Consider the following 14,127-nt stretch of genomic DNA (forward strand, 5'->3'; position numbering starts at 1 on the left):
TAACTTGTCCCAGGTCACAAAGGAATTAAGTGCAGAGTGAAAATTTGAATTTGGGAGGTGATTTTCCAGTCTCTTGACTGCTTTATGCTCTTGCTTTTCAGTCACATGGAGACCTGATCTGTGAGATACATATATAACCTGGATATAGGGATTTGTGGTTATCACCCCCAGGAGAGGGACAAAGCCACTGACCTGAATGAATGACATGTCTCTGCAGAGTCCTTGGAGTTCATGCGAGTGCTCTGAGGTTCAAAAAGAGGAAGTGAGCTTGTGTGGAAATCGAGTGACCAGAAAGACAGGAGGAAAAACCAGAACAAATTGTATTTTTTTTTTCCTTAAGAATGTATTTTTTTTCTTAAGAAATGAAATCATTGACAGTTCTAAAAATGTTGAAAAATGTAGCCGCAAAATCTAGTTACCCATGATGCTGGCCACAGTAGTTTCAGTTCACATATTCAGAAACAAAATAAAAGGGGTCAGGAAATGTAAGGGAGGTGAGACCATGAATTCAGAGAACTTCCTGTCTTCCTGGAGAGATGTGACTACACAGGCAAAAGGGAGCTCGAATGGGAGCTAATGGTGGACGGAGGGTTTTTCTCCTCATGGATGAGACAAGATCACATTTATATGTATTAAGGATCATCTGTCTAGAAGTAAGAATAAAAAAAAAAAAACCTTAAAAAAAACAAAAACAACACCCAAATTATAATTTGAAATGCTTTTAAACTTTACAGAACATTATACATCCATGGGCATAGCAAGTTGGATTTCACAGTCTGGCATACCGCAATTGAGAAAGCAGCAGGTACAGATGGCAATGCTCTACAGGATCAGCAGCTCAGCAAAAATGACGTCCCCATTATTGTGAACAGCTGTATAGCATTTGTTACACAGTATGGTGAGTATCACAGAGTTTTTATTCAACCCACAGAACTCATAGTATCATTCTTAGAGTTTTTAAGTGGTATCTCCATTGGACTGCACTAGGGCTCTTGATATTTGTAAGTACATCCATGAAAAATAAAAACATAGTCACTATTCAGCCAAATGCCATTCTTTCTCCCAATAAAATTCAAATTACATAACATACTTTTGCTATTTTCTTTTTCTCATGTGCATAAAAATATGGTATTTTAATACCATAAAAATACCATTCCATAAAAATATGGTATTTTAAATACCATTTTGAAACAATCTGTAAGATGTATATTAGAAATAGACTGAAGACTATATTTTTTCAGAGATTTTAAGCTTTCAGTAAAGTGAAGGGGAAGACAAAGTGTTGCTTCATAATTATGTTTTTGGAAGTGGTAAACTGTGGGACAATATTGTGAAAGAATGGATTCTTTTGGTGCCATATATTCAAGTGTGTGGGTACATTTATTTCATTCAGCATGCTCTTGTTCACGTGTTTACATTAAGAATTATGGTTATTATAATAGTTTTGACTTAATTTTAACAGGCATTTTCATGAATAGCTTCCAAGTAAAAGGTAACTGGTTGACCATGTATGGTCTAGGTTCATTTTAATTTAATACTCTATGATAGTATTTTAGATATACCTGAAAAGTAAAGTATGATTTGATTTTTTATGTTTATTTTCAAATTACTTTGAATTCCTCAAATTCTTTGTTTCATATTTTCTTAATACTCTAAAAGGTAGAAGTTTAACTGTATTTTTATATTCTATTTTATTTATTTTTTAAGATTTTATTTATTTATTTGACAGAGAGAGATCACAAGCAGGCAGAGAGGCAGACAGAGAGAGAGAGGAAGGGAAGCAGGCTCCTCGCTGAGCAGAGAGCCCGATGCGGGACTTGATCCCAGGACCCTGAGATCATGACCTCAGCCCGAAGACAGAGGCGTTAACCCACTGAGCCACCCAGGCGCCCCTAACTATATTTTTAATGTAAAAATGTTTTCTACCTGTTAATCTATAGATAAGTGTCATTGATTTAGATTACAAACGTGGAAAAGTAAAATGATTGATCTTATATTTTGGAAGGCAATTAACTTTTATTTTTGTTCTCTCAATATTAGAAGTGTCCTTGGGTGTTTTTAATTTGAAAAGAAGGTATAATGAGTGAGAGAGCTGCTGTAAAATATTGTGTTATTAGTTTGTTACTTATTTATTGTCCACTGAATGCCAGCCATTGATCTTGGTGCTGGAAATATAGCAGTGAGAGTAAAAAGTTAAAGACAAAGCCATGAATCATGGGTTTCAGTATGAGAACTGACAATAAACTAATAAGAGAAAAATGTCAAAAATAACAGGCTATGAAGAAAACAATTTTTCGAAATTATAATGTGTGTATATTAACCTATTTTCTTCTGGGGAGAATTCCATTTTAAGTATTTTGCTTATTTCACATGTAATTCAAGTACAACTATTATTGATACTCAGATTCACTGTGTTTGAATTATATATATTTGAATTATATATCTAGCATAAATATATATGTAATCACATTATTTGGCTATTACTCTATGAAGCTCCTTCCTATGATAGTATGCCTGTATTCTCCTTATCAGTGGTAATCATCTGTTCATTTGAAAATGGGAGAGGAGGAAGGTTATTGTCTTTATTTATTAGTCATTCCTTATTAGTGCACTTGAATTTCGTAGGTATAAATGAATTACACACATATTATGTTTTAGCAAGAGCATAACCTCATTGGGAATTTTCACATCATGTTAGTTTCATAATGGCAGAGGGTCTTTCTTAAGCTGAGAAATGATTAAAATAACTCCACTAGCTCCAGTGAATCCAATTTATTGTTTCTCTAGGGAAATCAGAAGTTTGTGGTGTTTCTTTGAATTTAAAATCATTAAGCATTAGATTGTTTCCAACCAAATTTCATACATTAAAACTATTTTGTAATACTGGCATAAGGTACATTAACTTGCATATTAAAGTAATAAAGCCAACGAAAGACTTTTTATGTTTTGTTTTGTTTTTAATGAGCAGAACATGGGGAAATCACAATGTTACCAGCATGTATAGAAGGAAAGATACTATATGCACTTAACAAAATGCCCTGTGATTAATAGAATGCAGGCGGTTGATTCAGAGCTTTACAAAATTGCAATTATTTTGAACTTCCTGACCTATATATTAAAATCTGAAGGCCAGTCGCGCCTGGATGGGTCAGTCTGTTAAATGCTCTGCGGTCACCTCAGGTCATGATCCCAGTATCCTGGAATCAAGCCCTGCATCAGGAGCCGCCTTCTTTTCCCTGCTTGTGCTCTCTGGCTCTCAAATTAATAAAATATTTTAAATAAATAAATAAAATCTGAAGACCAATTTTTTATGCTCACAGTGTCAAGGTTTGATCTTGACCAACTTTACAGTCAAATTTATAGAGTTTAATTTTTTTTAATGAGTTATAGTAGTTTTTTCAGGGAAATTTATGTAAACAAAGTTGTTTAAATTCACATGCAGTTAACTTATTTGAGTACTCACTATTAGAAATTTACTCAACTAGAAGCACAAGATCTCAAAAACTTAGTCAAATTTTTTTTGTTGTTTTTGTAGAAGTTGCGTATTCTTGCATTAAATAATCATTTATTGAATGCTTACTAAGTTCTAGTCACAGTGTAGTTAACTGTATGCAGAGAATAAGACATGCCCCTTGCCTTCTAGGTATTTATAGACCTTTGAATCAAAGGCAAACAACTAGGCAGTTAGCATCTCAAGTGTACAAAATTCTGTGGTAGAGAGAGTCAGCGGTTGGTACGAGGTGAATTTCACCTGGAGTAGGGGTAGTCATTGCTTTATGGGTGAGATGTGGTGCCTACCATGATTAAGAGAAAGTAGGAGCTATTCAGAAGAAGGGAATAGGACTTCTAGGAGGAGGAACAGTGTATGCCCATGTATAGAGTCATAAGGGAAGTTGTCTTTTGAGGAAACTTTGTGTAATTAAATGTGGCCAGAGCTTAATGTTGGAAGAATGGGAGAAAGGAGACAGGAGGGTTAAGCTTATTTGTGTAGAGCCTTAAATATTGTAGTATGCACTCAAACTTGCCATCTAGGCAGTGGGAAGGTGGTACGCAGATTTTTTTTTTTTTTTTTTTTTACACAGATTTTTAAGTATGTTGGTTATACCAGCAGACCTGTATCTCAGATCAAGCTGTTATCACTGTGGAGGTGGACTGGAGGGTTGCCTAAAAATAGGGGTGGGTGTTGTGAAAATGTAGTGAGGAATTGAGTGCAAAAAATAACAAACAGTACAGGAGATGAAGGAAAGGGGACACTTTTGAGAACAAGGTTATGATGAAAAATGTATGTGACATTTGTTTTGTTTCGCTTTAATATTGTAAGCGAGAAAGAAAAGTTCTGACTTACAAAGGACTAGGGAGAAGGCACTTCCATGTATTGAGATACAGGAACAAGATAAAGAACATACTGGGATTGGTAGGTGACCTAGCAAATGGGACAGGAGACTTATTAATTCCTCAGATTTTTTTGATTTGTCCATGACAGTTTTGTGCCTGTGTGTGTGTGTGTGTGTGCTTGACATCTTAGAAATGAAAACCCAGGTGAAAATGTATATGTAGTAGTTGAAGTGATAAAGTTGGGTTCACCCTGAGAATTTTGTGGGGGAGTCAGGAAGACAGGCGACTTGATGAATTTCTGGAATCTTTAGTAAATGCTTGATGGTAATATATCTAGAAGACTGGAAGAGTCATCATAGAGGAAAGGGGGGAAGATATGTGATCATAATGTCACAAAAACCATGAAATTAAAAGAATTTTAGCATGGATTCATTTGAATGTCAAATACTGCAGGAGATTCTCATTGGATAAAAACAAGAAAACATATAGAAAATAGGATGTCAATGGTATTCTTTTTTTTTTTTTGAAGATTTTATTTATTTATTTGACACAGAGAGAGAGAGATCACAAGTAGGCAGAGAGGCAGGCAGAGAGAGAGAGGAGGAAGCAAGCCCCCTGCTGAGCAGAGAGCCTGATGCGGGCCTCTATCCCAGGACCCTGAGACCATGACCTGAGCTGAAGGCAGAGGCTTAACCCACTGAGCCACCCAGGCGCCCCGTCATTCGTATTCTTGATGAAGGTGGTCCCAATTGCATGGGGATTGGGCACAGAAGCAAGATTGTGGCTCAAAGATGAACAGAAGTGAGGGTGAAATGATAGGAAGAATAAATACAGGAAATTCAGCATGGTTTTGGAAGGAGGAGAAACCAGAGATCTGAGAGGGGGGCAAAGTTACCATTTAATTAAAATAATTAATTTATTTATTTTTGCATTATCATCATTACCATCACTCTTCTTTACTCCTCTTCTTCTTACTAGCCTCACCTCTCCCCTTTAGCTTACATGGGGCACTTAATGAACCAATAACTTTGTAAAGGAGATGACATGACCCTCAGGGTGCCTGGGTGGCTCCATTGGTTAAGCATCTGATTCTTGATTTCAGCTCAGGTCATGATCTCAGGGTCCTGAGATCAAGTCCCACACTGAGCTCTGTGCTGAGTCTGGAGCCTGTTGGAGATTCTCGCTCCTCCTCTCTCTCTGCCTCTCCCCCGCCTCAAAAAAACAAAAAGCTAAACAAAACAAAGGATATGACCCATGACCCAACTCTTCATCTAGAAGAAGAAAAAAATGTGAAATAGGCAGAAATTAATATACAAATATGAGTGCAGAGGGTTAAGAAAAAATTATACCAGAGAGTCTGTTTACTGGTGAAGCTGGAGACAAGCTTGAATTCCGGGAGACAAAGTGAAGCTAGCGCACCTTTGGTTTAAAAAAAAAAAAAATATTGCAGATACTATGAAAAACTGAGGGAAGGGCTAACTAGGGGCTTGCTAACAGCTGAGGATCAAGCTGAAATAGTTCATCAGGTTTACATTTTAAATACCTAAATTAGTGGGCAGGAGAGGCTCTTTCCCTCATGTGTGTTTCTATCAACTCTTGGATAATGATTTTGTCTTGCTCAAGATCCCAACACAAAATTTGTTCTGTTTCTAAGGTTTAAGAGTGGATTTTGATTTTCAACTTTTTTCATATAATTTTTTTTTTAAACAAAGGTTTAGGATGCAAATATATCTATCAAAAGAATGGTGATCCTTTGCACATAAGTGAACTTCTGGAGAGTTTCAAAAAAGATGCAAGAAGCTTTAAATTGAGAGCAGGAAAGCATCAGCTTGAAGATGTGACTGGCGTGTTGAAGAATTTTCTCTCTGACATTGATGACGCACTTCTTACTAAGGAGCTCTATCCGTATTGGATCTCTGCTTTAGGTAATACATATAAAACAGAACACAATAAATGCTTGTCTTCTAACTTGATAATTATATCTTTTAAATCTTTGATCTGAGAATTGAAAGGAACAATGTACATAATGGCTTAGAACAGAAATTGTGCAAATATCAATTATTTGTAACTACCTCAAAAGAAATTTCTAGTAATAATTGCTAAGTAGTATATTAAAGTAATTCATAGTTTTCAGATTTCTTAGTGTTTGTGTTAACTTTGAAGTTTTATGGTCAGGTCCATGTATGCTATTAATTTCTCATTAAGATTAAAATTAAAGGTGTAATATAAGTTGGATCTTATCCCATTCCCTCATTGGCTCTTTGCCTGTATCATTTACTCTACCTCTGTAGGGGTTCATAACAGTATTTTTTTTTAACTCTTTCCTTCTTTATTTTTCATTAATTAATTAAAAAAAAGAGACAATTTTGCTACACTGTAAGAGAACCTATTTAAGAAATGACCCTAGAAAAGTAGTTTATTTAATCACTTACTGGGTTAAATTGATTCAGTAAAACCTGCATCTATATCCATTAATTCAAAATAACTCCTTTTACAGAAACATTACAAAAATGAAGACTTTTAAATGTAAGCATTACCTTTAATCCCATTTTTCTTTTTCTTTCTTTTTTTTTAATTTTTTATTTTTTATAAACATATATTTTTATCCCCAGGGGTACAGGTCTGTGAATCACCAGGTTTACACACTTCACAGCACTCACCAAAGCACATACCCTCCCCTTAGAACTATTTTTATTTTTATGTATTTTATAGTGTTTGTCCTACACCTATAATTTATGTAATCCTTATTATAGTAATAAACCACTAGCTTTTCTCCTATATCTACAGTATTTTCAATGATTTTCAATCTTTAATTTTTCAATTAAAAAATTGTCATTGAATTTTTATGATAATTTACTAATATATTTCTCACTTATACATTTATTCTCTTTAGGATTTTTGCAAAAGTGGCCTTTGAATTTGACTATATGACACTTTTCTATCGAGAAATAGGCTTTTTCAGTGAACGTATTTGTTTAATTTAAAGTATAAACGTGATACTTAAGGGGTTAATGTGGAAATGATGTCATAAAACATCGACAGTTTGGAAAATTATCCCAAGAATGATCTGTATTAGTGTCAGCAAGAAGGGAGTAGGATTGTTATTAAAGCTTTTCACAGTTGCCCAATTCAGAAGCCTTTTGTTTGCCTCCTGATGCTGCTCAAATCAATAGGTTCAACTAATCAAAAAGAGAGTTGACTGCATAATTATATAGGATATAAAATACGGAATAAGATAATATATCTCTTTAAGTCCAGTTATCTTGCCACCCTCATTTTTGTTTCAGAAACATTTCTTTGTGATTTATAACTATGAAATTATTTATAGCATCTCAATAAAGGCTTATAATTTATCTTTGTTACAAAATCAGTTATCAAAAATTTGAGGCTTTTGTTCAATTATCAGGTTCTATGACAAAGATGTCTTTAATGTTGTCAATCTATCAGGAGGAGGTAGTTGGTAGATAGTAGCATATGTCAAAGAGGAATGTGTTTATCTTTTACTTGAATGTGAATTCTTTGAGAATTTTCTTGGAGAAGGTTTCGGATACGAGGTCAGATAGCCTTAAAGTTATTTGCTTTTAGATCCAGCATAGCCCTGACTTGTCAGAAGTGCCTTGTGTTGGATCTGACAAGAATAAACTGGAACTTTTTGGGTGACCTCATAGGAGAGCTCTCTAGGGTCCTGTGTGCTGAGGCAAAGAATGCCTTACAGTGTCATACCACCTATTTATATGATATATGATCTGTTCTTCTAAGAACACCATTAAATTGTCTGATGTCTGTGGCTAGCTGAACATTTCTTTGTATTTTCTCTATGACCTGAAATCTATCTTAAGTTTTACTTTCAAATTGCTTAAGCTTTACTTTGAAAATATCATCTATTTTATCCTTATTAGACTTGTGAATATGTGCTTTAATAGCATGACTTCTTATAAGTGTAATAGAATTAATTACATTTTATTAAGTAAATACCATTACAGTTAGAAACTGGATGAGAAGAGGGTCAGTGTTTGGATTGTACTAGAGATGATAGATATTCTTCATTCACTTCCAGTGTAGTCCTTTGAATATAATTTGGGTGTTTTCCACTCTTGTTTTTAGAGGGTCATCTACTAGCACATTTAAGTCAACATGATCATGTTTACTTTCATAGACCTTCCATGCAGACTGTATCAGTACAAAAGAGCTATCAGTTACAGTTTTGAATAAGAGTGTACTTCAAAAATGTGCCACAGAGTTTCTTACTTCCCCTGGGATCCTAGTGCCCTTTAAAAGTGACCGTGTACTTTTAAAGAATCATTAATGTGCTGCTGGCTTTCTGTGAAAAGAATAGGTAGGGCTAAGCAGAAAATGAAAAAATCTTGTTTCCAAAGGTAGTTGGAAATTGCAAGGGAATATCTAAGTGCAATCTCCTTAAGGTACAAAGTCAGTACAAGTTATTTCTTTGAAGAATGGCCTTTCATTTCCCCTGTGAGCTAGCAGGTCAGATCAGACCACCACTACACATCTTTAGAGTCTAGAACTTCGGGGGTTCCTGGGCCTAGTTTCTCCAAATATTTGACTTAGGAGGTTAGGAGAGGGAAGCATAATTCCTTTTTACCCCCCTCTCCATAACAGAGGGTCCATCCTCCTGTAAGTCTGTGTCATAGCTGTCAGGGCTGCACATGGTTTCTTCCATTGCCCTCTTCCCTTTTCCAAGGAGTTGGAGGTACCAGCGTTGGTAAGAGGCCCTCTACATGAATCTGCAGGGTGATGCAGTTCATAGCTTTGGGGTGGTTCATAGTTTTGGTATGATTTTTGTGATTTCACACACACACACGCAAACACACACAGAAAATCACAAATGTCATTTTCAAATAACAGATAGTGAAATCTTTCCATAGCCAAAGAAAGTACTTTTGGTTTATCTTTCAATTTTTACTCCAATATGAGTCCTTAATTGAATATATTCCTATTAGTTGAAGTTCAGTAGTTCATCAAGTGGGGGATAAAATGCAAACCTGGGTTTTGAAAGTGCTTCATTTTTAATTAGAAAGTATTAGAACTATAGCTTATTACCACATAATGTTGATGTAAGTGCTTTGCCAGAATTAGAGAAGTTTGAATGTTTATTCTATTGACACTCGATTAGATCACTTAGTGAAATAATAATGAATACTATTTTAAAATAGTGTTAAAAGGCAGATGTGTAGTATAGACTACTAATTTAGGCTTAAGATTGTTTTGTGTTTTGTTTTGTTTTGAACATCTAGATACTCAAGATGACAAGGAAAGAATTAAAAAGTACGGAGCATTTATACGTTCTCTTCCAGGGGTCAACCGAGCAACGTTGGCAGCTGTAATCGAACACCTTTACAGGTGAGTGGTTTCGTGAGCTTTCCTAGACATTTCAAACATGGCATTCAGTAAGGCATTGTATCTTAAATTTAAAGCAGCATAGCAAACTTTGTGTATGGGGCTGTGAATTTCCCATCATATCTTAAAAATGGTTTCAATCTATTAAAAAACGACTAGAACTGATAAATGTATTCAGTAAGGTCGTAGGATACAAAATGAATATATAGAAATCTGTTGCATTTTTAGAGGCTAATAATGAAGTAGCAGAAAGAGAAATTAAGACAATAATTCCATTTATAATTGCACCAAAAATAATAAAATACTTTAGGAATTAGCTTAGCCAATGAAGTGAAAGGAAAGATTTGTACTCCAAAAACTGTAAAACACTGATGAAAGGAACTGAAGATGACAGAAGTAAATGGAAAGATATACTCTGTTCAAAGAGTGGAAGAATTAAATTGTAAAATGTCCATACTACCTAAACCAATCTGTAGATTTAATGCAATTCCTTTCAAAATCCCAACAGAATTTTTTATAGAATTAAAATCAAGTAATCGTAAAATTTGCATGGAACCACAGAAGTTCCCAAATAGTCAAAGCAATCTTGAGAAATAGCAGCAAAGGGAAGTACCACAATCTTAGATTTTAAGATATCCTACAGAGCTCTAGTGACTGAAACAGTGTGCTACTGGCACACAGACAGACACATAAAGCAATGGAACAGAATAGAGAGTCCAGAAATAAACTCATGCTTACATGGTCAATCTATGACAAAGGAAGCAAGGATATACAATGGGGAAAAGACAGTCTCTTTAACAAGTGGTGCTAGGAGAACCAGACAGCTTACATGTAAAAGAAACTGGACCACTTTCTAACACCATACACAAAAAACAAACTGAAATGGATTAAATACCTAAATGTGAGACCTTAAACAATAAAAATCCTGGAAGAGGACATAGACTGTTATTTCTTTGACATTGACTTTAGAAAGATCTTTCTCGATGTCTCCTTGGGCAAAGGAAACAAAAGTAAAAATAAACTATTGGGACTACACCAAAATAAAATGATTTTGCACAATAAAGGAAACTATCAACAAAACAAGGCAGCCTGCTGAATGGGGGAAGATATTTACAATGACATATCCAATAAAGGGTTAATGTTCAAACTATATAAAGAACTTCTGTAAGTCAATAACAGAGAAACATATAGTCTCATTAAAAATTGGCGGAGGACCTGAGTAGACATTTCTCTGAGGAAGACAGATGGCTAAAGGACACATGAAAAGATGCTCAACACCATTTATCATTAGGGAAATGCAAATCAAAACTACCATGAGATATCACCTTATGCCAGTCAGAATGGCTAGTAACAAAAAGATAGAAAAATAATAAGTGTTGGCAAGGATGTGGAGAAAAGGGACCCGTCTTGTACTGCGGACAGAAATACGCAACAGTGTAGCCACTGTGGAAACATGATGTTCCTCAAAACACTAAAAATAGAATTACCATCTAATCTAGTAATTCCACTACCAGTTTTTACTCAAAGACAGTAAAAGCACTAATTCAAAAAGATATATGCACCCCCATGTTTATTGCAGTGTTATTTATAATAGCCAAGTCATAGAAGCAATGTTAAGTGTCCATCAATAGATGAACAGATGAAGAAGTGGTAGCAAGTATACACAATGAAATATTACTCACCCATAAAAAATGAGGTTTTTGTTATTTGCAACAACATGGATGGACCTGGAGGATATTATACTGAGTGAAGTCAGTCAGACTGAGAAAGACAAATACCGTATAGTTTCACTTGACTGAGGAATTTAAGAAAGAAATGAACAAAGAAAAAAGACCAAAAAATGCCAGATTCTTAAATATGGAGAACAGCTGGTGGTTACCAGAGTAGGTGGGCAGGAGGATGAGTGAAGAAAATGGTTTTAAAATGAAATTCCCAGTGAACTATCGCTTTAGTGTTTCTTTCTGTAACTAAGGCCTGTTTCAGATAAATAGCATATGGAAGATTTTTTAAATGAATTAGAAATAATCAGGTGCAGCATCCCTCAGATGAGTCCAATGCATAAGCACAAACTTTCTTGACACTCATATAATAGGGAAACTGGAGAAGAGAAGGAAGTACAGAGACCAGAATTCTCTACGAGGCGTCTGTCGGTGAGCACAGTATTTTCTCATGATGGTCTCTACAGAAACTTTTAATTCTTCATTAGGAATTTGTATCTAACTGGTAATTCCAGCATTTTAGTGTCAGACTGTTGATTAAAGGAGAACAGTTTAGAAATCAAATATTTTCTATGTCAAGGTATGTAGTTTCCTCCATTTGGGAGGAGAGGAAGAATATAATAGTTCCTTGAAAAGTGGGATCTCTGAAGGATGGGGAATGTTTGGAAAAACAAACAAACAAACAAACAAAAAAAACTTTTCCATTGAAATGAAAGGCTGATTTGTTTTGCTGTCTGCAAGAATTACTACAGAACTTTAACAGGTGTTAAAGGAATATCATTGTCACCACAATCCTTCCTGCACGGATGTAGGACTCTCTTGAATGAATTTTGGTGCAGTTGGATTCTACTAAAACTATCTCATTTGTGGTCTACATTCAGAAATTCTTCACAATTTCTTTTTTTGTTATGTTTGTTTTCCCACTACCTCTTCTCATGCATGTAAACTTCATTACTGTAAAACAGATTTTCTTATGACACCATATCAGTGTAGTATATCTTTTATATAGTCCTATCCCTTAGGAGACATTGGAGCAAGTTTTTCTTCAAATACTTTAATGTATGACTGGGTTGCTACAGTTCATTAAGTTGACATTTTAAACATTGATTTATACTTAATTTTTCTTAAAATCTGTTGATTGAGAGAGAGTGGGCACACACTCTTGGGATGGGTAGGGGGGAAGAGAGGGGTGAGGAGAATCTAAAGCAGACTCCCTGCTTAGTGTAGAAGCCTGATGTGGGGCTTGATCCCACAACACTGAGATCATGACCTGAGCCAAAATCAAGAGTCAGATACTTAACCAACTGAGCCACCCAGGTGGTTAAGAATCTTAAAATTCTTAGTTCTGATTTGAATTTGAGATAATGAGTTCCTGTCCTCGCCCTGCCTCCTTTTCTTCAACTGACATATGTTTCAACTGGCTATATTTTAGTGCCTACTATGTACAAAACAGTACCTAATAAGATTCCATGTGAACGGAAATATTTGATAATAATACATAAAGACAAAAAATCTTAAAAGTCCGCTGTTCCAAACTGAGCGTCTGGATGTCCAAGTGAACGCCCAGGGGTGCTGCAAGGCATTTTGTATTTTTTAGGGAAAAAACAGCAACATTGGAACAGCTTTTAAAATACAGAATTGTAGTATGGGCAGAAGGATTGAGTGACTTGTCGTGTTGACATCCAGGGGATGCTTCGCATCTCAAGGGGTATGTGAGCTGGGTGTGAAAAGAAGGAAAGTACAGGAAATGAGTGGAGGGTGTTTTCTGGCAAACAGGTGTGCCGGGGATCAGCCAGTTTGTTATTGGCCGGCAGGTAGTTGTGAAAGGCTCAGGTGGTCATGTAAAAACATTTAGATTTTATTCCTGTTGGTAATAAAGAGTGATCAAATCCGCTTAAGGACAATAATCCGTGAATGGGATTGACTGGGAAGAGATTGGAGTAGATGCTGAGAAACGAATCAGGAAACCGTTCCCTTGTTAATGAGAATGCCTGAGTGAGAAGAGACTCAGTGAGCAGACTGGGAACACTTGGGAATGGCAGCATGTGGGGCAGAGAAATCAAGGAAGGGGAGGAAAATATTCTAGCGCAGACTTTATGCCAGAAACGAAGGCAGCTGCAGAAATGGAAGATGAGAGAGGTAAAGACTAGCAAAGAGGTATTCTATGGCAGAAGGAAGTCTCACAGAAGGCAGGAACGTTTGATAGAGTTGTCAGAAGTTTGAGAGGTCGATTTGGATAAGGTCAGGTTGATTTAACATTTAATTCCATCCCTGCCTGGGATAACAGATCGCTTCCTCCATGACTAACATTTACTTAATTCCATTCACCAGATATTTATTACACGCTCCAGGGTGATTAAAGCAAGAGTCCCTGATGGGGCGATGCTTCGATTCTAGTAGCACAGGCAGACCTGCAGATAAATTTTCCAGATGTTTATAATTTAGTGTGATAAAAGTACAGAAGTGGTTTTGAGAGGGATGTCCACAGTTATTATACCCCCCCATTAACTTGCCATTCCTTTTGCATCTTATAAATCACATATGATGATTATACTTGCTCTGTCTCTGCTGTGCAATTTGGTATTTTATTCCGAGTTTCTTATATCATCATATTTATATTCCTGTCACCTTTTACTCTTTTTTGTAACTACAAGAATCTGCTTTTTATAGACAGGGGTACCTAACTTAGTCTTGTTTTATTCCTATGATACAACTG

At 35.7% G+C, this 14,127-nt stretch overlaps 1 protein-coding gene across 16 annotated transcripts in view; it reads left to right on the top strand.

Moving 5' to 3' along the window:
* ARAP2 (ArfGAP with RhoGAP domain, ankyrin repeat and PH domain 2) overlaps window positions 1-14,127 on the top strand; it is a 188,265-nt gene that overhangs the window by 111,861 nt on the left and 62,277 nt on the right. For all 16 annotated transcript variants that reach the window (XR_014311239.1, XR_014311240.1, XM_082728936.1 and 13 more), the window contains 3 exons: window positions 735-898; window positions 6,048-6,260; window positions 9,591-9,696. Coding sequence is in view for 14 of the 16 variants with exons in the window: in XM_082728936.1 (XP_082585062.1) it covers window positions 735-898; window positions 6,048-6,260; window positions 9,591-9,696 (483 nt within the window). In the remaining 2 variants the exon portion in view is untranslated. The remainder of the gene's footprint in view (window positions 1-734; window positions 899-6,047; window positions 6,261-9,590; window positions 9,697-14,127) is intronic.

Source organism: Mustela nivalis (genome assembly GCF_964662115.1).
Source record: "Mustela nivalis genome assembly, chromosome: 4".
NCBI classification, from domain to species: domain Eukaryota; kingdom Metazoa; phylum Chordata; class Mammalia; order Carnivora; family Mustelidae; genus Mustela; species Mustela nivalis.